General features: G+C 41.0%; 1 protein-coding gene across 1 annotated transcript in view; it reads right to left on the bottom strand.

Annotated features, from left to right (window-relative positions):
• Window positions 1-10,540: 10,540 nt before the first annotated feature.
• The window catches only part of ablim2 (actin binding LIM protein family, member 2), a 118,944-nt gene continuing 101,519 nt past the window's right edge, over window positions 10,541-27,965 (bottom strand). Inside the window, exons 15-21 of the mRNA XM_083937209.1 lie at window positions 25,941-25,978; window positions 25,554-25,662; window positions 25,391-25,449; window positions 19,652-19,712; window positions 15,931-15,938; window positions 15,714-15,794; window positions 10,541-13,257 (exon numbers count right to left, since the gene is read on the bottom strand). Coding sequence (XP_083793335.1) covers window positions 13,144-13,257; window positions 15,714-15,794; window positions 15,931-15,938; window positions 19,652-19,712; window positions 25,391-25,449; window positions 25,554-25,662; window positions 25,941-25,978 — 470 coding nt within the window. The 3' untranslated portion in view covers window positions 10,541-13,143. The remainder of the gene's footprint in view (window positions 13,258-15,713; window positions 15,795-15,930; window positions 15,939-19,651; window positions 19,713-25,390; window positions 25,450-25,553; window positions 25,663-25,940; window positions 25,979-27,965) is intronic.

Below are 27,965 nucleotides of genomic sequence, written 5' to 3'. Positions count from 1 at the left end.
AAGCAACATTTTAGTCATATTAAATGAAATAATATAAAGCTAATGCAACTTTAATGAATTATAATTAAGACGTTGGTAGGTAAATTAGGTAGGTGTACACTGCCTGCAGGCATCATGATCACGTCATCCATTGACATGAATATTAAAGTGTAATTCCGGCGCAAAATCATTCAATGGTCTTTTTCTGTACATACATACATCAAATAAGCCATCTAGACAGTTTTTTTCGGTGTATGAACTATTAACGGAGAAATCCGGGAGAGGTGCTAACAGCCGGACGATTAGCTTGGGGCAGTACGGTGAAGGCATTAAAACGGCTTTTTTAACTACTAATAAAGCTCCAAATAACATCAAACCTCTGCAGTAACATTATAAGGGTCCCTGCACATAAAACGAAGCACCAGCAACGTAGAACGTGTAGTATGAGAACCAGGAGATTATTAAGAGTATTTTTGAAAATCCTACTTACTGGCCCCGGTACCAGCTCCTCTCATAGTAAAGTCCATTCAAGTCAATGAACAAATGCAGTCCAAAAGGAAGGAGCCCATTGATGATTTATCCCAGAGAAACATGTAAACTTTGTGGTTTGTGGCAGTTTGGTGAAATATAAGTTAATTATAGATTGGAAAAGTCCCAGACAGCAACTTTACCTGCAGCATCAAATATAACGCGAGGGCGTCTATTGCTGGAAGGGCCTACAGGTAGAGGTAGCATTATCATTCTCTTTTGTGTGCCTGTGGGTCCTGTGAGCCCATGTGCACCGAAGAAGAACGTTTATGCTGCCAAGAGAGTGACATTTTTCGCCGTGGCCTTGAATCATTGAATACCGCAACAAGCTGTGTGACTGCTATGGAGGGTTCCCCATCCCTCATCAACCAAACCGTACTGGACACTTTTTTCCCCATGTCCCCAGAATATATTGGAAGATGCAACCAATTCCTAAATAAATCATCAATGGGCTTCTTCATGGAATTTGGAATGATGGCATCGAACCACTATGGGTGGTAGAAGAGAAACAGACCTCACGTGAAGACATCTATGAGCTCTACATCTCTTTATTCTACACTGTGATGTAGCAGTAACAGAACAGTAACAGAACAATATAATGAAGAGACAATGGCAACTTAGGGTGGTCGTCTATATGCAGATTTTGAAAGCAAGGTGAAAAAGGTTAGATTAATTAATATGTAACCAAACCGTAATGTTCATGTTAATAACAATATTATTCAAGATAAAAGAGAGATGTCAGAATCAGATCAGAACTGAAAACATAGGGACATAGAGAACGGCAGTAGTTTAGTCTGACAGTGTGTGTGAGGGAGAGGAGGTTGTGTAATAATCGTGTAAATTTTTTCTCAGAGACTGTGGTACTGTCAGAGGTCCTGTTCTCTGCTCGTCTCTCTGGGTATCATCTTCATCTCTTTCCTTAAAAGGTAGATCAAGAACTTGTTTGAGACAGATTCATTACAATCACAATACAGTTTTTCTCCCTTTTCTTAGTGTTGATTGGTTATTTTTGAACTACACAGTAACATAGTGTTTTGTTTATAAGTTAAAAGCTGTCTAAAATGTTTTACATTTACTCAAGTAACATTTTGGATAACTTGTACAGCAGAAATATTATTAAGTGCAATCTAGATTCTCAAATACTGCTATTTGAGAATCTCACAGCAAATGCACAGGTTTCAACATTTATGTGGCCAACATCATGTATTTTGTTACATAAAGCCTACCACTATAATTCATGCCCATCAAAACATAATCGATGCATTGTCTACAAGTTTCGTACTATTCATGCTTTTGTAATAAAATCAACAATTCAGCTCACATTTGGTACACATAACCTTGATTCAGTTCTTATGGTGAGGTGGGCAGTTCACTTTACATTGACTATTATTAGCTGATAAAACAGAGAGGACAAGAAATTAATTGCATGTACATTTTGTTGCGTTGTGTGCTTACAGCTGTAACTCAAAGCTCTGTTGATTTTGCTAATGAAACAATGGACAGTAACTAGTAACGATAACTGTAAAATTAAGGTCACTTATGTGCTGCAGGGAGCGCAAATACCTTTTTTTCCATCTCGTCAAAGTCCCTGTAGGCACGTTTCTCCTCAGCCAGTCTGCACATCCTGGATTTAATATGCTGCTCTGTTGTCACTCCTATTGACTGTGCAGCGGCTGAACTCCCCATCACCGACCACTTCCTCCTCTCATTCAACGTCGACCTCACTCTCTCCATCACTAAGTGCCCTCATCTCATCTCCTTTCACAATATTAAGGACATAAACACACCCTCTCTCTCCTCTAGTATTGACAATTTCATGGACGTTGAAGACTTAACGACCCCTGAACAGCTGGTTTCCTACTATGACACCGGACTTCTTGATATCCTCAACCCCCCTTGCTCCACTAAAAAACAGATCTGTCTCTATCTCCCTCTTTGCTCCCTAATTTACGCCTGAACTCCGGCTTATGAAAGCCAAAGGCAGGCAGCTTGAACGGCTTCACTGTAAAACTGGATTGACTGTTCACAAAGAAATGTACAAAAAATCATTTTCTGCACTATTCAATTTCAATTCAATTTTATTTATAGTGCCAAATCATAAAAAAAGTTATCTCAGGACACTTTACAAAGTAAGTATAGACCACACTCTATGACTTATGTGTGATTTAAATTCACCCAACAATTCCCCCATTGAGTACGGTGGCAACAAAACCTTCCCTATAACAGGCAGGAACGTCGGACAGACCCAGCTCTGTGGAGGACGGCCATCTATCTTGACCTGTTGGGGAGGAAGGAAGGGAGAGAGAAAGAGAGAAAAGACGGACAGATGGACAGAGAGAGACAAGGACAGACACGAAGACAGACAGACAGAGACACACTTCCAGAGATGCAAGCAACCAAAGAGTAACAGTAACTATAATATCTATAGTAATGTGAATATAACTTATATATTATGGCAGTTAACATAGCAGAATAGTAGAAACAAGCACAGCTAAGGTGATAGAATATGACAATGATAATAATTATGGTGGCAAACATGATCAATGATGAGTAGCGGCAATAGCATCTACGATACAGCGAGCCATACCACTGATGGTGTTTTTATGGCTACAAATTTTATAGTTTAATAGACTAGTGATAGTATATATTAGTATATATGACTAAAAGTTACAGTAGTAGCAGGAAGCGTCATGCAGGACCACGGCAGCAGGCACCACCACGATCAGCAGAGACCTGCGAGACGACAAAGCACACTACAATGGCTGTATTACTAAATCCAAATCAATTACTCCAGCATAATCTGTTCAAATGTACAGTAGGTAACACCAAGACACTCTTTTGACTGTTCAACAATATCACCCGATCCCCAGTTTCTATACCACCCCACTTGTACTCAACCGCCTTCTGTAACTCTCTTATGTCTTTCTTCAAGACCAAAGTCCAGACAATCCACCAGGATCTTGGTTCTAACTCCTCCAGTGTCACAGGTCGCTCCGTACGGTAGGAATAACAAAAGGCAAAGTGAACAAAATAATTAATTAAACAAGTACGCTCCAACCAGGAGGGAAAACAATGGATAAACAAGAATTCAAAAACACTACACTTACTTTAAAAAAACAAGAAATACTATCACCTGAATCTGGAAACAATAAGCTTGATGGCATGAACAAGACTGTGTGAAAAAACGCTGGATACATTCGACACAAGGTATGAAATAATCTGGCACGGAACAAGGGGAAGACACAGACTTTATACACATGAGGGAAGGGGAACCACAGGTGGAAACAAATGTGAATCAGGGAATGACGTCAGACCAGTGACACAAGAGGAAGGGCAAGTGACCTGGAACGAGAGAAGAGTTATCTTTCAAAACAAAAAAGGAAATTCACAAGACAAAAACCCAAAGAAAGGACAAACCTCAATACGGCGTGACACTTTCGAGCTCCCCACCCTCTCAGAGATCTCTGACCTCATCCATAAGTCCAAGCCCACCACAATTCAGCTGGACCCCTCCCCACAGTTCTGGTTAAATCCTGTCTCCCCTCTCTGGTCCCCCTCATTTCTCCCATCATCCACTCCTCTCTCACCACTGGAACTGTTCCTACATCTTTCAAAACTGCTGCAATAACCCCAATCCTGAAAGAATCTGGTGCAGATCCTACCAACTACAATCATTTCCGTCCTATTTCAAATCTGCCCTTTATTTCCAAAATCCTCAAGAAAATAGTCTCTACTCAACTCCACTCTCACTTATCAAATAACAACCTGTATGAACAGTTCCAGTCTGGTTTCCGTCCCCTCCACAGTACCGAAACCGCACCTGTAAAAATTACCAATGATCCCCACATGGCAGTTGATTCTGGTCTACTCATTACCCTCATCCTCCTCGACCTGAGTGCAGCCTTTGATACCATCAGCCAACCCAACCCTCCTCAATAGATTACGTTCCATCGGCATCACCCACACTCCACTAAACTGGATCAGATTCTACCTCTCAGGCCACACTCTTTTCAGGTGTGCCCCAGGGCTCTGTCCTGGGGACCCTCCTTTTCATCATTTACCTTCTTCCCCTCGGTAATATAATTTGTAAGTACAACATCAGTTTTCACTATTATGCGGATGACACCCAACTCTATTGCTCCAGTAAACCCACCTCCACCCTCCCACCCTCATCCATGGCTGACTGCCTAACAGACATAAAATCCTGGTTTTCCTATAATTTTCTCAAAGTAAACAGTGCCAAAACCGAGGTTCTCCAACATTGGTTCCAAATCAACACTATCCAAAACCGACAGTTTCTCAATAGCCATCGACAACACCACCGTCTCCCCCTCCCAACAGGTCAAGAGTCTGGGTGTCATCCTCGACAGTACTGGTATCTTTTCACTCTCATATCAATAACGAACTCGGTCTGCTTATTTTTACCGCCCCTCCCTAGCCCTCATACCACTTCTATTCTTGTTCATAGCCTCGTCACTTCTCGTCTCGACTGCAATTCTCTGCCCACGTCTTCACAAGGACCCCATCCATCCACCACATCACCCCCGTAATACAACAGCTCCACTGGCTCCCAATCAAGTTCCGCATTGAATTCAAAATCCTCCTCTTAGCATTTAAGTCCATCCACAGTCCCCCCCCCCACACCAGTCTGACCTCAGCCATGTTGCCTCGCCCTCCCGCACACTCTCAGAGCATTCAGCCGCTCTGCTCCCCGTCTGTGCAACTGCCTGCCTCCGGAACTCAGGAACACTACCTCACTCCCTCACTTCAAATCCAAACTGAAAACCCATCTGTTCAAAACTGCATTTTCCCTTTGATCTTATTTGCACTGTGTTGTTGTTATTTTAACCTGATTTGATCATTTTGTTTACTCCACATTTTTATTATTGTTTGTGTTGCACTGTTTTTAACAAATATACGGTGTCCTTGAGTGATTAGAAAGGCGCCTATAAATAAAATGTATTATTATTATGTTAGCATTGTATGTAACACTATACAATACTTTTAACAGTCAATAAAATGAATGAATGAACGATGATAATTTAGACTTATCAGTAGTAGTTGCAAAGAACATATTATTTTGAATAAATTGAAGTACAAAAGAAAAATTATTTACACTGGATTCACTTTGTTATTCCACAAGTCCTGGAAAAAAAACAGGATGTGACACTCAGAGAGAGCCAAGCACCGGTTTAACCTGGTTTGCAGGCAGTGTCACTGTTGTGGGGAAGGAGCTTAGAAGCAGGGTGTCTAAGTCACTGCATGGGGAGGGTCGATAGCCTGGTAGCCTACAAAACATTCCAAATACGTTTGTACTAAGGCAACTGAGGTGTTCATTGCCTTCTTGTTTGTGTGGCAGAGCAATGGTTTTTCAGCCATGTTGTCACATGGCTTTCTTGGCTCAAAAAGTGATACAGGTGGCCCATTGATGCTAATCATCATTAGATTACTTACGTTTGACAACAACAGTGTAGATCTCTTATCTGTGCAAATATTGTTCATTAGACTGAAGCCCCTTTTACATTCAGCACTGCTGCAAGGGATAGTCTGCATGCATAGTAGGAGTGGTGTTAGGCTTTCAGGCTCACTGTGTGGGTGCTCCAGGCAATCTCTCATACCATTGACTGCTTGGTCTTCACAAAGGTTGAACTGCCTGTGCAGCCTTTTGACTTGTGCCTCACCAGGCTGTATGCCAGGTGTTGATGGCCAGTTGCCTGTATCAAGAATACTGAGATCATTAAGCATTTCACCCTCAAATGAGAGGCGCTTCTCCCGGGTGTTTATCAGACTCTTTAGGAACTGTTTTGCATTGATCAGTGTGAGCATTCACTTGACTCCAGGGGGACAGATCCGAAATGTCCCAAAGCTTGTGCTGTTAGTGCTTCCTCTGTTTTCTCCCCTGGGGTGCCTTTGAATGATGCCAGCACTCTGATGGTGCACTTCAGAAGCTGTTCTGCTCTTAAGAGTGTGACTGAATGGGCCTGGAGTTGCTCAGACAGGTTTGCAATCTCAAACAGTGCATCATACAGGAGTCCAAGGTCACACAGAAATTCGTTGCTCTGCATTCAACGTGCCAGGCCTCTATAAGTTTGTCTCTCTTTGCTGTTTCTTGTTTGGTCACCTGCTGCATTTTCAAAGTGTCTGTTTAGTGCTTCGTATGACCTCCACACAGCCTTTACAGAATGGAAGCTGCTGGCCACCCATCGTGTACTTAAAACTCTGCCAATTCTCAGGACTTGTGCACCCACTTTTTGACCTGCTTTCAGAAGTTCCTGTGAATTTTTATTAGACTGACTGTACAGACTGGATCTTCTCAATGAACACTTTGAAGTGGTTGATTGCCTCAGATACAGTACCATGGGAACAGGTTAGGGTACCTTGCAGTGAGCTTCGTTGCCACACCAGAGTTCTTCCCTAACATAACACTGGCTCCATGTTAAACAAATGAGACCCGGTTCTTTTGAAGCCACTCATCACTGAAGCCTGCAGTGTCCAAACAGTTTAGGAGCACTTTTTCTATGTCCTCTGCCCTTTGGCTCTCCAGCTCAACCAGCTCCAGGAACACAAATTCAGGTATAGCTCCATCTACTGAGGCTTTCAGGTTCACCATCATGGCAGATTTGTGGCTAAGAGACGTAGTCTCATCAATGAGGACAGACAACTTGCTTGAAGAAATAACAATACTGTGAACTATTTTATTCTTCATCTCTTTTAATATGTGTTAAACAATTTTTGTGGAACTGTACCTTGAGTGAAGATTTGTGCCCATGTTGACACAATCTTTCCCCTGAAGCTCAATAAGACTGTCATCATCAGAGAAAGGTTGATTCATCTTAGCAAGATAGTATGCTGTTCTGAAAACAGCATCTGTCTCAAGCAAACACAGTCTCTGACACAGCTCTCACCAAATTCCCCAGTACATCCTGTCCACCCTTTTCAGTCAGCTCCTGGGATATTTTGTGTTGCCTGGAAATCTCATGTCGTCGAATCGTGTTCCTCAAAGCAGTAAATGATGTTGATCTGTTTGGGTTTGGACTGGATACTAAAGAATGCCCACTCCTCAGATACAGTAACCTTTTCCTCAGTGAGGCTGCCAGTTGATTTTGTGGAGTTGCAAACAGCACAACCTGGAAGTAAACAGAATCATCATAAAAGTTTTGTATTGACATTAGCAACAACATCTGCAGAAGCAGGCTAAAAATACTAAAAAGCATTAAATGAACTGTTAACAATATTCACATCATGGGTAAAGCATGCATGAAATATAGACAAAAGGTGGAAAATATTCTACTCTTGCATGATATCTAACTCTATTCATAACTAGCATTACCAGTTATTTAAAGGTATATTAAAATTTTAAGGAATGCACTTCAAACATGGCCATGACTTGACTGTATTTACATAATGATTAAAATCAGATATTAAGATCCTCTTTGCACGTGGTGACATTTACTTAACTTTCGGTCCCTCCAATCGAATCAGGGATGCCTGCTCTTAAATTCCCTAGCCTGACTTTCATTCCACAAGGACTCTCATCTGTCTCATCATCTAAAACAAGGAGAAGGAAAAAATGATGTTCTGTTTATGTCAACACACACACACACACACGCAGGCACACACGCACGCACGCACGCACGCACGCACACGCACGCACACACACACACACACACACACACACACACACACACACACACACACACACACACACACACACACACACACACACACACACACACACACACACACACTAATAATTTCACTTACGGGTTGGCGTTATGGTAGTGTCGGGCTTCTCCTCCGCTGTTACAGTAGCCTCAGGCTCCTCTTCATCCTCTGCTGAAGCTGCAGTGTCACCCGAAGCGGCCGAATGCCCACAAAATAAATGTGTTGCTGTTGACGTCACAGGCAACGGAAAACTCAGAGGTCCAAAAACCACGTAAACACAGACTGGGTTCATTTAATCAATAAATCGATGTTTGAAGGCTGTCACAGAATAATGTTGTTCTGTATGCTTACGCATCACGTGGATATATAGGAAGGCATTGGCCTACTGGCGTATCACCACACTAAACCACTGACGCAAATCACTGACCTTTTCCAGTGGATGGCGTATACCTGCGTATCACCTAGTCTACACCACTGGTTCAAAGTGATCATTGTCCTCTCTATGTAACTTAAATATTTTAGTGTCAAGTTAGACAAGGAAAATTTTAACCTGTCTGAATTTGTATGCTTATTGTGTATACTTTCCGACAAATGTTTTGCAGTATACATGATTAATTAGCTTATAGTGAAATTGGTGGGAAAGTCAAGTCAAAATATGAGCTGTATTTAAATAAAACAACTCTTGATTTAAAATGTCACCATTTTAAACGTGTTACTGCCCTACAAAATGCTTATCAACTTCCCTCGTCTCTAAGTTAATGCATGAACAACACGACAGTCATCCGTTGATGTCAGCCATAGTTGCAGTATTCTATAGCAGTGATTCTTACTTTTAAGTACCCCGAACCTGACACAAATTGGTAAACAAACCCGTCTGAAAAGATTTTTAAATAGATATTTTAGTACATAAGTCTCTTACACAGTAGCCAAAGTTTCATATGGATTGAGAATAGAATAGTTATTGTTAGTATTTTCACACCTCACTGTGTGAACAACAGCTCTACACAACACATACTATGTTGTGATGCTGACAGTGTCATAACATAACATGGTGACACAAAAACTGCTCTTGAGTATTAAGCAGATTGTCATTAAAGCTTTTTGTCTATCTTCTTTCTTCCTTTGTTTTCTAGCAACTCGTTACGAGGCAACCCACAAAATTAATGAACTGCTGAAGGAAAATGAACCTGCTGAGCTGACCAAGAGGGTATCAGTCCACCCTCAATAATACCAGGATGATTCAAATGACTTCGATCCAGATGAGACTTAGATGTCACTTTGACTTGCAGTGACTGAGTCAGAATCTATCTGCTTTTAATTATAAGGGGGCCCTATTTTTTAATTGTATCATGTAAGTAGAATGTCAGATCTCAGATGTAAGAGAATGATAATTTGAGGGTGTTGCTTGTCAGAGGTATTACCTCACTTATTTTTGTGCAAAACAAATACAGTGCATGTAATGGAAAGTTATTCAGCTTTCTGCACTGTCTACATGTTTTTTTCAGACCAAAGAAAGCTAGAACATCGTGTGCAGGAAGAAGATCTCTGACTTCATGTGCCTTCATGTGACACAAAGACAGTAGATAGATGCTACGCCCAAAACCCAGATGTGGCGCAGGCAACCAAGATCCGGGCACTAATTTGTGACAGCTTTGATTAGCTGCCGCTCATCAGACAGAAACCAAGGGGGAAGAAGACAGAAGATGATGAGTCGTTATAACCTTCTGTACGCTTAATCCAGTATGAGTGCAGGGCTATATAATGGGAGGCAGATGCAAGGGTAAAAGCTGTAATTGCCAAGCAAAAGCTAATTCTGAGTATTCGATTTGAGTTTGGCAACCTGATTTAGCTAATTTATGTATATAGAACTTTGCCTTTATGTCACTGTATGTACTGGATATTTGCTGTCTCATGGCAGTGTGGGCAGTGTGAGCCGATGAACGGGTTTCACAATAGGCTGCAGAGCACCCAACTCAGAGCAATGGAGGTCGACTGATGCTCTGCTCTGCTGGGGTTTCCACCATGGAGGGAAGCCAAACACCGTTCATCTCCACACATTACACACACTTCCATGACACGAAGCTGGTTTAAAAATCAGCAAAGTGTCCCGTTAATGTTTCTACAGCTGTATAAATGAGACGCTAACCCACCCTGCCCACAGTTTGTATCACCAGCCACAGTGTTTCTATAAATCTTCTTTTCTTTAGTGTGCCTTCTCTAGCCTAACATGTGTTGTCCCCTGCTATCACTATTGGACAACATTGTGGAGTTCAAGGTCAACACAACTCTCCATCAAAACATCCACACACATATTTTAAACACTTTACTTCAAGGTACTGTCACAAATTCAAGCACACCATAGTGACTGTAGTTTGGATAAAGCACTTTAATAGCAGATGAATATTAGAAAGAGGACATGATGCTTTATGACAACAATATGTGTGTTACTTAAAGGAGTAAAATTAATTTCACACTCAGATTAAACTCAAAAATTGATATGTTTCTCTTCAAAAGCTCTCTTCTCTGTCATGCTATTCATTCAACTACACCGGAAAATAAAATCCCTTCCTTAATGCAAGTAAATAAATACCTTACAGGCTAATTCAAGCAGCTGACCTAGCATCTCACTTGATGCAATTTAACCAAAAAATAATTACAGTAATCAATGTTTTCATACACTTCTATTCTGAAGTCAGTGGACAAACCAATTCCCAAAACCATTACCCCGTCCACATGCATGCCTTTAGAGGGATACACCATGGCTTGTACACAGACACATATATCTGGTATATGTACAGTATATGTTCACATAAATCTTACAATATGTTAGTTGGTGAGTTGATCACGGTCCAGAAATCATCACGCAAAGCTGATGGAGGATTAAATGTGGAGTTTTTACTTTAAGCGACGATGCTTTCTACCAACCAATAAATAAAGAGTTCAATCTATATCTGAGCAGATATAACATAGCTAGAGTATTGTATTTTAAATCAAAAAAGCAAGAGTCCACTTGCTATGCGTTTGGACTGTTGCAGGTCTGTGAAGCTTAAAGTCAGCAGGAGCTTTTTTCTGGTAATAAAATCACAATTTCTCTAAGCTGCGTGGCATTATTCGCTTAATGAACCTTTCCACAAGTCAAAAATAGGTTATAAAAATAATTTTCTTTGTTTGATGTGAGGGCATGTGACTGGCAATCCTTAACATTTGACACATTTGTACCCCTGGAAACTACTATACTGTTTTCTGCAGGGCCCCTCCTCAGCCCCTGCACATCTGTGACTCACTGCCATTCTGTGGACCCTATCCAACCTAGTGCTGATTTATGATGATGATGGTCAATCATACTAAAAGAGAGATTTAAAACAAAAGTGTAGAACAAGGTGCTCTTTTTTTAAGCAAGAGATCGCAGAAACTGGAGTTGTTTCTCTTGGCCTTCACATGCTTGAACAGGTCTGCAGTCACTTCCCTGGCCTAAAGTATTGGCAGGGGTGTAAAAATTAAACTGACTTGACAATGTAACAGTCACTCTCAAAACTTAAAATGATTGAGAGACACAAGAGAGAAAAGCTATTGCAGCAAACAGATGATATGTAGAGACGGATAAGATGGTGAAAACAAACTAGTTGCTGAGGAAAAACTCAAGATAGAAACAGATAAGGTGAGATAGGTCAAGATTGACAGAGTAGAAGAAGGCACAAATAAAACCATCAGAACCTGGGGGAAAGCCTGCATGAGAATTAGTTTCTAATTAGTGAGTCATTGTTTTGCCAGGGTGAATGAAAGTGTTGAGATGGGCAGAGAAGGATGCAGGAACCATATGCGAAACAAGGAGCATCAACACAGGCCATGCAAACGCAGCTCCTTGTCCTCTTCTGTAAAGTTGTAAGTCAAACATTTGGGACACATTACATACAAAAAGCTTTAGATGCTGCCAAAATATTCTCCCTCTCAACTCATCACGTACAGAGGCTTGGTCAGGAACCCTTGGTGTCACGTCTTAAATACTTAACGTTTTTGGCATAACTTTTTCATGTGCGGGGTAGGGCTATGTTTAGGAAAAAATCTTGGTTTGGATTCTTACCCCCTGTACCCTCTAGACATGTCACTCAAAGCAGCCATGTCCTTAATTATGCAGAAGTTTAATTCTTAATAATATTAAAGGTTGAATATAGAGAATGAGCATAACTTTACTGTTACTTAGCCATTTGGGCGTGCGTTTATAACGCCAAATATAGCCCTGCCCTTCACCCAGTGCCAGCCTACAGTAGCTGCGCTGAACAACACAACCCTGGCAACCCGCAATACCGGCTGCTATTGGCTGGTACATTGTAAACAGAATGTGACAGCAAGTCATTGTCAAATTGTTTTGAAATATTAATTCAGGCTAAATATTATTTTTTATGGAAAAGCAACTTTTATTCTGTTCCCTCAAAACACCAAGTGGGTGTATTGTTTAAAAAAAAAATAAAGCTTTTAAAGATTCTACATATTCAACCTTTAAGTATGTTACATAAGTAAGTCAAGTTACATATAAAAGTTAAAATGTTTCAACGTTGACTTTTGGTGTCACGCAGGATATTAACAGCGTTCTCCTGGTTGAAAGTCCTGTGTTTCTTTGACTCATCCATCCACCCGTACCTCTTCCCTACCCAAATTTTGGTGCTCTTTGTATCATGTTATCTCACAAAACCGAAGTGGAAGCCCTCATACAGAAGCTAAAGGGTGCCTTGCTTGTCAAGATGTTGAGGGACACCAAACTGCCATATTTGACAAGTTGGGAGTGACAATGGATTGACCTCCACATTGTGAAAATGTTCCTGCATGTGGCGCCATCTCGTGGCATCACAGGCAGATGGCATGGCATTTTACAGCTGGAAAGTAGGGGTATCATGGTGGAGCATATATAGTTATTTCAAAACGATTGTTTTTTCCACACGGGACAGATGCTCGTTAAGATGCTTTTTTTACTTTCTAAAATAGGCGTGCCTTCTTCTTCATGTCATTCTTCTTCCAGAGGGCCAGGCGGTCAAATTGCTCCAGGGTCATGCCGAAAACCAGTTGGAAGTCCTCAGGAGAAAGGTGTCTCTGAAAAGGCAAAACACAGCTTGGAAAATGTGCTTAATTTACACTCACTGACTTCAATAGTCCTACTGGACATGAGGCAGTGTTAAAAAACTGTCCGGATTAGTTATTTGGTGTTTTGACGATGAAAATAAACTGTCTTTGTCCTACTAAAGAGGGTACCAGATCAACACAATGCTCACAATGGCTATTTGGTTATTATGATTATATAGACAGCACTTTTGTTCTTTAGGTATGTTAAATATTATGGTAGATAATAAAAAATAAAAGCTCCAGGGAGGCCAGAGGGTCATTAAATAACTGTTAAAATAACACTTTTATTGTGGCAGTTACATTACAGAAACTGGCATGATGGTCCAACCTCTTGTGCACTTTGACTTTTGTGATAAAACCATTGGAAATTATTATTGTTGACATGCTTGAACATGATTTAACAGTAACATGAATGTGTAAGAGCCTAAGAGTGCAGTGCAATGACTGTTAGTTACACAGCAATATCAATCCAAAGTCTAAAAGCTTTAGCTAATATTACATGAAGCAACCATGAGCTACTGCCCATACCAGAACAATCACCTTTAATCCATTTAAGTCATTATTTTTGAAGGGCAACAGGAAGGCTAGCTAGCTTACATTAATACGTATATGTTGTGTGCTAGTAGGCGAATGGGTAGTATAAACTAAGACTCTTAGCTAGGCTAACTGAATAACCAAGAAAACTAGGCTAGAAAGATTCAATGTTTTCAGAAAGTAGGACTGTCTTAGTGCCTGGTCACATTAGTAATTAATTTTTCTTTTCCTATGGAAACGGGTGGTGCTAAAGGCTTGGTAACTTAGTTGTACCATTGGCTAACATCGGTTGTGAATAGTTTTAGTCATGGCAAAATGGATACAAAGAGAAAAACAAAAACATTCACACTGGGCTTCACTGATGAATGCTAATACTAATGAAACACATTCTTCTGTGCTTCTTCTCTGTCAATCAAACAGTCCTATGTTCCCAGGCTCCTATGTCTTTTGATAACCTAACATTGTAAGAGTTTGGTCATGGCTAGCTTAGTAGTTATAATTGCAAAAGACTAAATTCAATTCAATTCAATTCAATTCAAAAAACTTTATTTGTCCCCGGGGGGCAATTCAGGGCACACAGAGCAGCAAATCAGGACAGTGCAATTATACAAAAAACATTTTAACCTAACACAAGAATAAAGTGTAAAAGAAGAGTAAGTGTCAGGATGTTAGTGTGTTAGTACAGGTAGAATAAGTGTCAGGATGTTAGTGTGTTAGTACAGGTTAGATACAGAGAACATCGTCGGCGTGAGAGTCAAGAAACCTGTCTTACCCACATATTGGAGAGTGTATGTTTCAAGGAGTATAAGGTTATAAGCTGTAGGTGGGTAATTTGAACATATTGAACCATCCATCGATCAACTCACCTTTGGAAAAACACTGCTAAGAACATAAAACTCTTTAAAGTGCTATAGTAAGAGGAAGAGCAAGGGAATATAGGACCCTGGGAACAAAGATATACTCCCAAACCAATGGGAGTCAGTAGCAGTTTTCTCTCAGATTGGAGTCACACAGAATAAAATCATCCAATCTTAAAATCATTTCTGTGTTCCCCACATAAGCAGGTTTTAGAATGCCTTCTGTATTGAGGTTTAACAACGTATCCTACATATGCCCCAGGAAAACCCAGATTGGAACAAAAACATGCATGGTATTAATTTAGTTACTGAGGGATAAACATCCAGATCCCTTTAATGTTTCACCTGTCATCCCGTATTGTGATTTTGATATAATTCTTTTGTAGCCTATAGTTTACATAATACACAATGTTTTTTTTTAATTGTGATTCTGATATGAAATATATTATTATTATTATTGTATCTAATATTATTTTGAGATGTTGTCATTTTGAGATTGTATTTGGAATTATGTATTTATATTGTTCCAACTTACTGGACTGCCACTGCCACTGCAGACCAACAAACTAGTGATGTCCAAAGGAAGCTTCATGAAGTAGTTGTATTTGTTAACCCCTCTAGATGGAGCTCTTGGTTTAAAGGAAAGGGCTCAATGAATGGTGATTCAGTGTGTTTTCAACCCTTTGTTGAACAGAGTACTCCATCTAGTGAACATGGTTCATGAAGCTTCATTTGGACATCACTACAACAAACTGATCGATTCTTTTCATCCTTATCCTTCCTTTACAATATGTACCCCATCTGGTGTAACACAGGCAGGGGAGGATGCATATAAGCACACCGTCTTGGTCTAAAACAGAGGTTGGAATCTTTCTCTCCACAGGTACACAGTTCTCATATTAGGGTTACCTAAGGTTTAAATATTTGAAAAGGTGTGTTTTAGTAAAACAAATCTGAGAGGAGGTCTTCTTTTTCAATGACCCGTATATATAAAGGGGTAAACAACAGAGCAGGGAGAAAAATATCAGAACTCACCTCCAGTCTGGTGCGATCTACTTCTCTGGGAAGCTTCACTTTCACTCTATGTGTCACTGCCAGAATTTCATAAGGGTAGATCTGGCACACAAAAAGTAAGCATTGTATGATATTTATTAGGGAATACAATTATAATCCAAATGCATAAACAAAGCAACAAAGAATGTGATAGGTAAAGTATTTAGTGGGGATGAATGGATAAATGGGGAGAATTTACCTTGTATTCTGGGCAGGAGGAAAGAGAGAAAGAAAGCATTAATTTATTAGAACAATCCGTTTTTAATTTGACTAGCAGACACACACACCCACACACACACACACACACACACACACACACACACACCCACACCCACACACACACACACACACACACACACACACACACACACACACACACACACACACACACACACACACACACACACACACACACACACACACACACCCTGCCCCTTGAAGGCCGGGTTAATCTTATGGTCATTTTACCAAAGTTTCTGTATCTTTTTCAGCACCTCCCAATTTGTCTTAACAAAACATTTTTTACTAATTCTAGACCAACAACTTAACGCCTTTATTTCAGAATAAACCAGCCCGTATCAAAAAACGTATTCTTTAACTCCCTAAACCTGAAGGGGAGCTTGTACTCCCTAACTTCCGCCACTACTTCTGGGTCTGCAACATTAATACATTTTTATATTGGCTCCGCGGTGGAGTTATAGACTTTTGCCAACCCTGGGCTCATACTGAGATGACATCTTTCTCCTGCTCTCTGCATTCTACGATTTGCTCACAGCTCCCCATAACTGCCCACAAGGTCTCACCAATCTGGTTGTTGTCAATACCATTAAAATTTGGATCCAGTTCAGGAAGCAGTAGGGCTTGCAAAGGGTTTGGATCCTTGCCTCAGTTTTGAATACCGTATTTTCCGCACTATAAGGCGCACCTAAAAACCTTCAATTTTCTCAAAAGCCGACAGTGCGCCTTATAATCAGGTACGCCTTATATATGGATCAATATTGAGCCGCAACAGCTCTCGCAACTACGGTAAGCAGCCGCCGACTCTATTTTCCCCCGCAGAAGAAGTAACGTGCGGTGCATGCTGGGATATATGACTGCGCGAGGCGAGCCGTTTCATTTCCATTGGTGTTTAAAGACCCCAAAATGGCTCCTATTTAGAGACACGCCTACGACGCAGAGTTTAAACTCAAGGCCATTGGTCACGCAGTAGAACACGGGAATAGAGCAGCAGCCAGATAATTTAACATTAACGAATCAATGGTGCGGAAGTGAAGGAAGCAACAAGACGACCTGCGCCAAGTAAAGAAGACTAAACAGAGTTTCCGAGGGAACAACGCGAGATGGCCACAGTTGGAGGACAAACTCGAACAGTGGGTTGCTGAACAGAGAGCAGCGAGTAGAAGTGTCAGTACAATCACTACGACTGAAGGCAACAGCGCTAGCACGCAAACTTAACATCAATGAATTTAGAGGCAGTCCTTCTTGGTGCTTTCGGTTTATGAAAAGACGTCATCTATCCATCCACACACGAACTACTGTTTCACAGCAACTGCTAAAAGACTACCAAGAAAAGCTGACCACTTTCTGCGCATACTGCAAAAAAGAGATTTTTAAAAAAAAGATCCACCCAGAGCACATCATCAACATTGAAGGAACATTTTAAAACTGGTTCACTCATCCTCGATTTATGCCAGGCATGGCCTATTACAGTGGAAGGTGCCTCATAGAACCCATTTCACCAACGCTAAACTGGCTAAGATATACCCCAGTCACAGTGATGCTTGTAACCGTTGGAAGCAGTCCCCAGCCGACCACGCACACATGTTCTTGACGTGCCCAAAGCTTGCTCAATTTTAGTCAGATATATTTCAAACCCTCAAACAGGCTCTTAACACACCCTGCTCGCCAGACGTAATATTGTCCTTAAATGGAAACATGTTTCTCCACCGACTCATAATAGTTGGATACGTGAAATTTTACAATGTCTACGGTTAGAGAAGTTAAGGTTTTCACGGACGGGATCTTTGCATGCCACAAACCTTGGAACCCACTGCTGGCTCTAATAATAGTCTTACTGTTACTCCTGACGATGCTGAAGTGACGACACTTCCTAGTGCAGACACATTGTACAGCTGTAATGCTTTGTATACTTTGGAAAATTTGTAAAAAAAAAAAAAAAGGACTATAAAAAAAATGTATATTTACATAATTCATCACAATACACTAACATAACACACCATAATGCAGTGGCTCAAGAGGTAGAGCGTGTTGATCACTAATAGGGAAATCTCTATCTTTATTTATTACCGATCCTTAAATTGCCGGCTCTGCCATCAGTGTATAAATGATGACTAGATTAGTGAGTAGCCAGCTATTTCTGGTTTCAGGGTGTTTTCCCAGCTGATCATGTGTAGGCGGCTTTAATGTTTTTCGCTCTGCTTCTGAAAAGCTCCCCGTGTAGTATGAAGCTTTGTGGAGGACGTAGTATAGTATCATATTCTGAACAGGGAAAAACAGGGTGTGTCCTAGTCTGGATGCATCTGTAGGGACTTTACTACATTGTTTCAGATTTAAGGTTAAAGCTGCAGTCGGCAAGTCTGTCAGATGGAGTTGACTCAGTCAAATTTCAAATGTGAAACTGAGTGCTCATCAGTATGGAGTACACGCTACATGGAGGTAGGCTGTCTAACTTACTCATAGATAGCAACTGCTAACGTCATTTAGCGTATGCCCACCTTGAGGCGTGTGTCTGTGATATTGTAACATGTGTGAGGAGGGAAGGGGGGATCTGTAGCGTGTGCACGAACTGTAAACGACAGTCACCTCTCACACAGCCCTGTGCTGAGTGGACAGGATGACTAAGGCGGAGTGGATTTTTGCACAACAAACAACATTCTCTAGGTGCACATAGAGGCACGTTTTTTTCTAAAACCGGATGATTTATGTATATATGATCATACAAATGTTGCCAACTGCAGCTTTAAAAAATACTCTGGATAGCTGTCATTGCATAATACACCTGCATGCCTGTATCTGGAAGACTGTCACTAACTTTGGTGATGTAAAGACAAAGCTTACACGTCATGTGATCACAAGCCTGTTGTTTCCATTCTGGCTTTGAAGATTTGTTTGAAAGCTCTGAGGAAGGTTTGCTAGTGTAGGTGGCAGAGGTCGGTAATATACCAATGGTTCACAGTAATCATAACTTCTGACATCATGTAACATGATACATTACTGTACAGTAAAGATCTAACAGACTGGCGACACCAGTTTCTGCTTTTAGAAACAGTATTTAACGTGGTACGGCACTTTCACATGCTCTTTTTGACACTTTGCACAGGAGCCACAAACAACACCTGAAAAAACAGATATTTGGTCCCACTCTAAAATGAGTCATGTGGCTCAAAAATGGGGTCAGAATGGGGTAACTTTTTTTTTTCCTGTCATTTATCATTAAACCAGTAACCCTGGTATATTTAAGATAAATGTCCAAAAAAGGGCTACAAGACCTGCATTGTTACCTACGGCTAAGTCCACTAACACTTGTGCGATTTTGCCGACTAATTAATTGTTGATTTAATCGACAGATCAATAAAACTGAGTTTCTCCACAAATATTCATGCAAACACACCACTTTAAATTTTGTGTTTCCAGAGGTTTACTCATATATTTCTTGAAAGTCATTCAGAATCAGTGCATGAAAACTATTATAACCCAAATATAACTGTGAACACCCACAGTCAGAACTCTAGCCCCAGACATAATGCTAGAAGAGCCAAAAGGATGAGTCTTATCATCCAAATATGTATTGTATGTATTCTAGGCATTTAGCTGATGCACTTATCCACCATTACCATTACACCAAGAGGAACAGAACAAAGAATAGGAGATAAACACTGTTCCTTCATATTCAGCCTCACCTCTCATACCTCCCCAGTTCTGGGATTGTGGGTCCACTTCAGCCTCCCCCATCTCAGCAGCCTATAGGAACACACACACACACACACACACACACACACACACACACACACACACACACACACACACACACACACACACACACACACACACACACACACACACACACACACACACACACACACACACACACACACACACACACACACACATAGACCTAGTTCATTTCAACCACAAGGACGATGACACAAAAACTCATAACATCATATCATCCATTAGGGATTGTCAATGTATATCAATCAATCAAATTGCAAATAATAATCAGTCTTTAGCTTATTTACAAAAATGGATTAATCTTTATGCAATGATTAGTTTATTATTAACTAAAGGCTTATAAATGACTTGAGACTGATGGTCATTATAAAGTGTTAAGTGTGACAGGCACAACTCATTTCCCATTACAAGTCACAAAACACTTGGTTAAACACTTGTACACAATAACTTTAATGTCAGACCAACTGTTTCAGCTTGGCTCTTCATTTGGGTCACACCTGATCAGACAAATCAACTGTGTTCAGGTGATTGAATAAGTCGAGTCAGGTGTGTTCTTGCTCGGTTTGAATGAAAACCTGCAGCCACAGCGGCCCTTTACTGGATCAGTTTGAAACCCCTGGTTCAGATCGTTTGACTGGTTCCTTGTGTTTCTCGCAATGTTGATGAGTTAACAGTAACTTAAGCGAAGAAAATGTTAACATTAGGGATAGAACTGGAGGGCAAAGCTATTAAAATCGCACCCTTGTTATAATAAACTGTAGATGTCCTTATAATATACCCATAGGTTTTTCAAAGAAACAATATTTTTTCCTTATATCATATCAGACTTTCTATAGTTGCCATCATACAGTATATATATAGTTTGGCTATTGCGGAAAAATTATGAGCCTCACTGTTTAATCTTAGTTACTCTCAAACAACCATATATGTATAGGGGTGAGGCAGGGCTGCTCTCTCTCTGGCATGTTGTACTCTCTGGCCATCGAGCCTCTGCTCCATAAACCTAGGAATAATTTTAATGGTGTGTGTTTCCCCCATTGTGATGTGTCTTTTAAACTGTCTGTGTATGCTGATGACCTTATTGTGCTGGTCAATACACAAAGAGACATTGATGTTTGAACTGATACTGTGATGGACTTTTGTTTTATTTCTTTGTCAAAGGTGAACTGGGGGAAGAGCGAGGCTCTGATGGTTGGGGAGGAGCTGGGGGATCGGCTCAGACAGCCCGGTGGCCTTCATTGGAAAAAAGGAGGACTCAAATATCTTGTGGTATTTCTGGGGGACGAGACTCATGAAAAGAAAAACTGGGAGAATGTTGTTGAGAAGGTGAATGGACGCCAAGTGGAAATGGCTGTTACCAAAACTTTCATACAGAGGTTGCACCCTAATCCTAACAACTTGATCTCGTCCGCCCTATTGCACGGGCTGTCCTATGTCGATCCTCCAGTTTCTCTCTGTGCAGAGGTACAACGGGTTTTAGTTGATTTCTTTTGGGACAGGATGCACTGAGCCCCACAGAGTGTCCTCTTCCTTCCTAAGGAGGAGGGTGGCCAGGGCCTAGTCCATCTGGCCAGCAGGGGTGCTGCCTTCAGGCTGCAGTTCATTCAAAGGTTACTGACTGGGCCAGAGGACACACTGTGGAGACCTTACTCCCGGTGTATCCTAAGACATTTTAACAGCCTGGGTCTTGATTTTATTTAGTTTTTAATGGATGGCAGAAAGGTAATTGCATCACCTCTTCCTGATTTTTATAAAAGTGTTTTTATTGTTTGGAATCTGCTTAGGGATACTTATCATGCTACTGAGAGACACTTTTCTCTCTGCTCTCGCCTCTGCTTACAATTCTAGCTGATATTCTTGCTTTCTTCAATGATAAATTACAAGCAGCGGTTCCTGGACACTGGGACTATACACTTTCTGTAGGTAGCAGACCACTGCCATAATTAAATATTTTTACGAGTACTGTTCGACCTTGGCCTACCAAAACGCTACACACCAACTGTGATTGAGGAGCTCAGCTAACAGAAGGGCTCAAAGTAAACATGGAGATTCAATATGGGACTGAAACTACTCTGCTGATAACCCAAAACACTGAAAGGGAGAAGGCTTATAGAAAGCTAACTAGCACCACCAAGAGGCGGCAGAAGCCTGGTAAAATGGAATTAAATCAAACCTCCCTGGAACTCTCTTGGTGCAAAGCCAAAGCGCTACAAATTTCCTCCCTTAAATATGGGGAGACAGTTATCAGGCAGAACCTAGCACCCAGAGACTCATCATGACACAGAGTGGCCTGCACTGCCATCGAACAGGAATGTCTATTCAACCTAAATGCCACGGAGAAAGCAACCACGGACCAAGGCTACTACAAAATCTAAGAGCAAACTGCCCCAAGACACAGGGATTCTACTAGAGAGCAGATTTGCTCCACTTTCACAAGACTCCCCAAAAGAAGGCACATCTCCCAGGACCAGAGAAAGGTATGAGGCTAAACCATATGCTAAAGGGCTACAGAAAGAGCTAACCACTGGACCTCAAACTCTGATAATGGGTAACGGAGCTGTGAATGAGATAAAACGCTTTTGCAGCAAGAAAAACATCAAAGGTACTCTGTTTTCCCAATGACATGGTGTCTGATGTCTCAAAGAAGATCCTTAAGATTGCTGCTGAGCATCCGACAGTGAAGTCTCTTATCATCCACACAGGAGCCCTTGATGTTGTGAAGCAGAAATCGGAGGTATTAAAACAAGACTTCATTGATCTGATAAACAACGTTTTGAATTTGATTTCAGTGTTTAAATGCTGAAGTGTTTTTCAGTGAACCTCTACCAACTCTTCAGCAAGGAGATGAGAGATTCAGCAGGCTGATGATGCTGAAAAGATGGCTCAAAGACACAGCAGCTTAGTGTACTGCTTAATCAATTGACAATTTCAACATATTTTGGGAACACAGGCACTTCTTTAAGGCAGATGGATTTTGCCTTAACAAGTCAGGAGCACAGCTGCTAAGTTCCAACATTTTTATTTTTGCATCGGACACCATCAGTCCCTGTCAAGGACAGGGGACTAGAAAATCCGAAACAAAACATTAGACGGTGCTCTGGTGAAGGTCCAGCCCCCCGCGACCCCGATAGGGACAAGCGGTTGAAGATGAATGAATGAATTGTCGGAAACAATCCTTGACCAGAAGTCACAGAGTCCCCCCACCTCCTCTGAATCATCATACCATTGAGTCTGACTGATCGTGCCGGGTCCAGGCTGCAATACTGATATCAAGAATGTTCTTCCCCAGGAAAAGTCAGGGCCCTATAGAGTTCAGGCAGCCTTCTCAATCCTTCTCATCAATGATGATGAAGGGTAACAGAAAAGTGTTCAAACTGGTGAGAAATAAAAAGGGTTCGATTAAATCTACCAATCTATTGAGTATAGCTTGTAAACCTCGAAACTCACCAGTGTCTCCTGTTATCTCCACAAGGTTAGCTTTACTCAATATCATATTACTAGCCAACAAATCCTTAGTGATACATGGCTGACTGAATGTAGCTGTAGTGACGTTCTCAATGAGGCAGCACCAACAAATTTCAGTTTTATGAATAAGTGTCGAAGTGATAAAAAAGGCAGGGGAGTTGCAGCCCTTTTTAATTCTGTATTTCAGTGCAAGGAAACAATATTTGGTGATTTTAGCTCTTATGTAGGTTATAATATAGGTGTTGACATTACTTCTGTTGACATCAAGGACTTGGCTCTTTCTGATCATTTCTGTGTGTTCTTTGATTTACAGATGATTTCAATCTTTCAGTTAACCTCTGTGTCTGTTAAGAAAAGTTACATAAATGAAAATACCAGTGTTAAGTTTAGGGAAGCTATAGCAATGACACCAAATGTGAGTGCAGAGACATTTGATTAACTCCTGGATAATTTCAACTGCAAAATCTCAAATGGCATTGATACTATTGCACGGATTAAAACTAAGATGACCTTGACCAGACACAGAACACCATGGAGGAACACTATAATGGTAAAGGCTCTAAAAACAGAATGCAGGAAATCAGAGCGTAAATGGAGAAAAACAAAACTTCAAAATTTTTACAGAATATTTTTCAAAGTTCTGCTACTGGTTTACAAATCACTGAATGGTTCTGGTCCAGAATGCATGAATGACATGTTAGTAGAGTATTAACCAGTAAAGCTCTAAGATCTACAGACTCAGGTCAGATAGTGGAGCACAGAGGTCAAACTAGACATTTTGAAGCAGCATTTAGCTGTTATGCTGCACACAACTGGAACAAACTACCTGTGAGCACTTTTAAATCCATGTTAAAAACATTTCTCTTTTCATGTGCTTATAGCTGAGTTCTTTTTAAGAACTTTAAACAGTATCTATTTACTTTTCTTTTAATATTTGATTCTTCTTTGCTCCTGCTTTTAACTGTGTTTTTTGTCTTTTTTGCTGTTTTTAAAAAAAGGTTTTGCCTTTATGTCATCACATTGAGTTGCCTTGGTATGAAATACGCTATATAAATAAAGATGCCTTGCCTTGCCTTAAAAAAAGAGAGGCAGCAGCAGGGGTCTCCCTTCACAGGCTGCTGCAGGAGCCCGTCCCCGCCCCAGCTGGAGAACCATCCTGAGCTGGCTGATAAGCTGGGTGTGAGATCCACCAGGGTAATTTAAAAAGTGCTTGACCACAAACTGGTAAAAACAGAACAGAAAGAAACTGAATGGACAGACAGACACTCCAGGTTTTTAGGGCTGGACCTGGGATCCAGGCCTTAGTGGAGGTCACTCTAAAAGCCTCCACTGTGCAAGAGACATGGGGACTTACAGTGCTGCTATATAGCATCATGGCAGTGAACTATTTTGTGTCCATGATAAAAGAAAATGTGGAGGACAAATGCCCATTCTGTGGTTTACGAGAGATAATTTCCCACTGTTTGTCACCATCTGTCAGCACTGTTTCTGTTTTTACAAGTTGTTTTTACAATTTTTAAATAGAGTTTTAGAAAGCAAGTTTTTTTTTTTGTCATTTTAGATACACTCGCCAGCACAAACACAAGAGCCAGCTTTTAAACTTTGTTTTGGGGCAGGCTAAGATGGCGGTGTATGTGAGCAGGAAGGGAAGGGTGGAGGAAAACCTCCATGTGTAGTCGGTCCCTGTCTGTGTAAATATGATAAAGGCCAGACAGTTGGTGGATTTTAGTTTTTATAAAACTGCAGGTGACCTGGACTCTTTTAAAGATCTCTGGTGTTTTCAAAATGTGTTGTGTTCTGTCACAGCTGGAGACCTTATGTATGCAAATTACCTCATAGCAAGCTCCAGCTGTCCTTTCAAAAAAGGCATACAAACCCCAAAAATTGTTGCAATATAGTTTGTCAGTTTTTGACAGTGGATCACTTTGCTGCTGCTCATCTGGGAATTGTTGAGTCTCTGTTAATCATAAATAAATCATAGAGTGTGGTCTACACTTTTACTAGACCGTTTTATTACAACCTAATCCAGAGATGATTGTTTTTGCTTTTACATCATCGTGGCTGGATTAATGATATTCGCTTTTCACTGAGCCAGTAGGCACCCCTACAGTACTCACTTGTGCAATGCTAGTCTTTGGCTGGTCTGTCTAGAGAAGCACCATTGATTGTTTAAAGTGTGTTCATTTCTGCTACATTGTGTGCACACAGACTTGGCAGCTCACCTTGTAGATATCATTCCTTCCATAGCCGGGTAAAGAAGCAGACTTATTGTAGGGGAAATCTGTCAGGAAAAAAAAACATCTATAGGCTATTCATTCTCATTCGCACGCTACCTGTCAATATATATAGTTTGATTCATGTCACTCACACCAGACTGCTACTCACTAGGCTGGGAGGTGTCAGTGGGCAGACTGCAGGTGGATTTGCAGGGGTCCAGGTCTTCTGGATACATCTGACCATCAATTTCACTCTTCAAGATCATCCAACTGGTCCTCTACACAGAGAGAGAGAAAGAGAGAGAGAGAGAGAGAGAGAGAGAGAGAGAGAGAGAGAGAGAGTGAGCGAGAGAGAGAGAGAGAGAGAGAGAGAGAGAGAGAGAGATGGGAGGGAGGGAGGGAGGAATGGATGATGGAAAGTATGAGTTAGTAAATTATTAAATGGATGTACAGTATATGTAAAGTTTAAAAAAATAACTGGAAGAGAGTCATTCTCACACACACACACACACACACACACACACACACACACACACACACACACACACAGACCCACCTTGCTATCCTCCCCACCCTGCCAGGATGTTCTAGAAGCTGTAAAAAAAAAGATGTTAATGTGCTGGATGGTCTGCCTCTCAGCTCTTCTGTACTGCACTATTAACTCAACAGTACTGTATATCCTCCCTGCAACATCATCAGCTGCAGAAACCATCTACAGGAAGCCACTAACATTTCTGTCAACATCGTACTGAAAGGACTGCACTGACATTTATTTACTAGAGCAAGACATCTGCACAACCACAGACCTGATTATAATGAAGGTTGGTGAGGACATCCATGGACCCATGAGGTTAATTGCAGAGGTTTTGATTCAAAACTTCTCCTTGACAAATACAGTACTTTGATTGATCATCCTTTGGTTTCCATAACAAATGGCTGGATTTCTATGAAATTTGAATAATCATGGTTCCTTTTTTCCCCCATGACCTCCTGCCCTTTACTCATTGGGTCCTCATATATAACTATGGTTGGCCTATATCCCAATGCGTCATTATTTCTGTTAAGAAAACAAAAAAAAAAGTTTGGATTCTTATCTAAGATATAAACTTAAAAATACACTCACAGGGTAAGAGCACAGTGTAGACCTCAACTAGGCTGTGTTAACAGAGTCTGCCCTGTCTGCTGAACACTTCTCTAAATTAACTTCTTGGATTTCATGCAGTTTCGTCCAGAATTTAGATATACTTGGATATACTTCAAAGTTAGCCTGTTTATGTGTTTACACAACAATATTGTGTTACCTTTGCCATCACTTCAACATACTATATATTAAAATACCAACTAGTGTTTAACATTATGTTTTGTGAATTTGTGCATATCAATTAAAAATCCAAAATAACAAATGAATTGGACAACATGAAGAAATTTGTGTGCAAAATGCCTTTGGTTTCCTCTCTTCTGTCCAATGTGAAATACACTTATCTCACATAATGCATGCTAAAGCATTAGAATGTATGCTGCACAATTATCTAGGTTGCTTTTTAAATAAATAAAAATTCATATTAATCATATTCAAATGATACTATTTAATCCAGATAACTTTGGTGAAAGTTTACCCTTGTATCATGTGTCAGATAACTTGACCAATGGGCCATATTCCAACAAAAGTAAGTGCAGTCCATTTTCTAAGTAATGGCACTTAGGGCACACTCACACTGACCATCTGTACCGTGCCCATGCACGTTTCACGGGTAAAGTCTAGTTCGTTGGACCAGTGTGAGTGCAACCATACCGCACATAGGCGCAGTATGCTTGCCGGCCACGGACCGTTTGGGAGAGGTGGGCTTTTGTAAAGCACGTTTGCACATGTACGAGCATGCGCATGCGCACGTGTACGAGCGCGAGGCCTATGGCGATTCTGACATCATTTTATGTGCGCCTGTTTCGACACAGAAAAAAGAAGGAGGGACCATGCGCAGACATTTAAAAAGATGGTGGCGATGCAGAGGTGGAGTGTTTACTGCAGATTTGGTCAGATGAAAATTATTCAAAAACAGTTGGACAAGACGCACAAAAACTCTGAGGTGTATGGAAAGACTTGTAAACAAAGTGGCACATCGCGATGACGTCAATCAATGCGTGTGACGTGTTACGCCGTGATGACGTATAGGCAGGCAAGAAGCAAGAAGCATTCCGCTGAGGCCCAGGTAGTGTGAGTACAAACGGGCCTGGTCAGTGGGGGGAGAGGGGGGGGGGGACAAGTACCCTAAAGCATGGGGCATGGTACAGATGGACAGTGTGAGTGCGCCCTTAACAAAGGTGCATGGCTTGACGGCTCCCCCAAGTTATGATCGATTTTGATGACGTGACTCTACTGCCCGATCTCTACTGTGCAGTCTCTGGTTGAAAAATATCACAACATGGTGGCTTCACTTTTGTACAGCTGGATGAAGTGGAGACGCGCCATCCAGAAGCAGTCCTTACTTGCACAAACCTTGTCATTGACCACATGTCTGCTTGTACGCATATCAATGTTTCCCATTCAAAGACTAATGTGTGGTGTTGAGCTGCAGAATCAAAA

The sequence above is a fragment of the Echiichthys vipera genome, assembly GCF_963691815.1.
Source record: "Echiichthys vipera genome assembly, chromosome: 22".
Lineage (NCBI taxonomy): Eukaryota > Metazoa > Chordata > Actinopteri > Perciformes > Trachinidae > Echiichthys > Echiichthys vipera.
The sequence above is the reverse complement of the archived record's forward strand: the minus strand, read 5'-3'. Positions and strand labels throughout refer to the sequence as shown.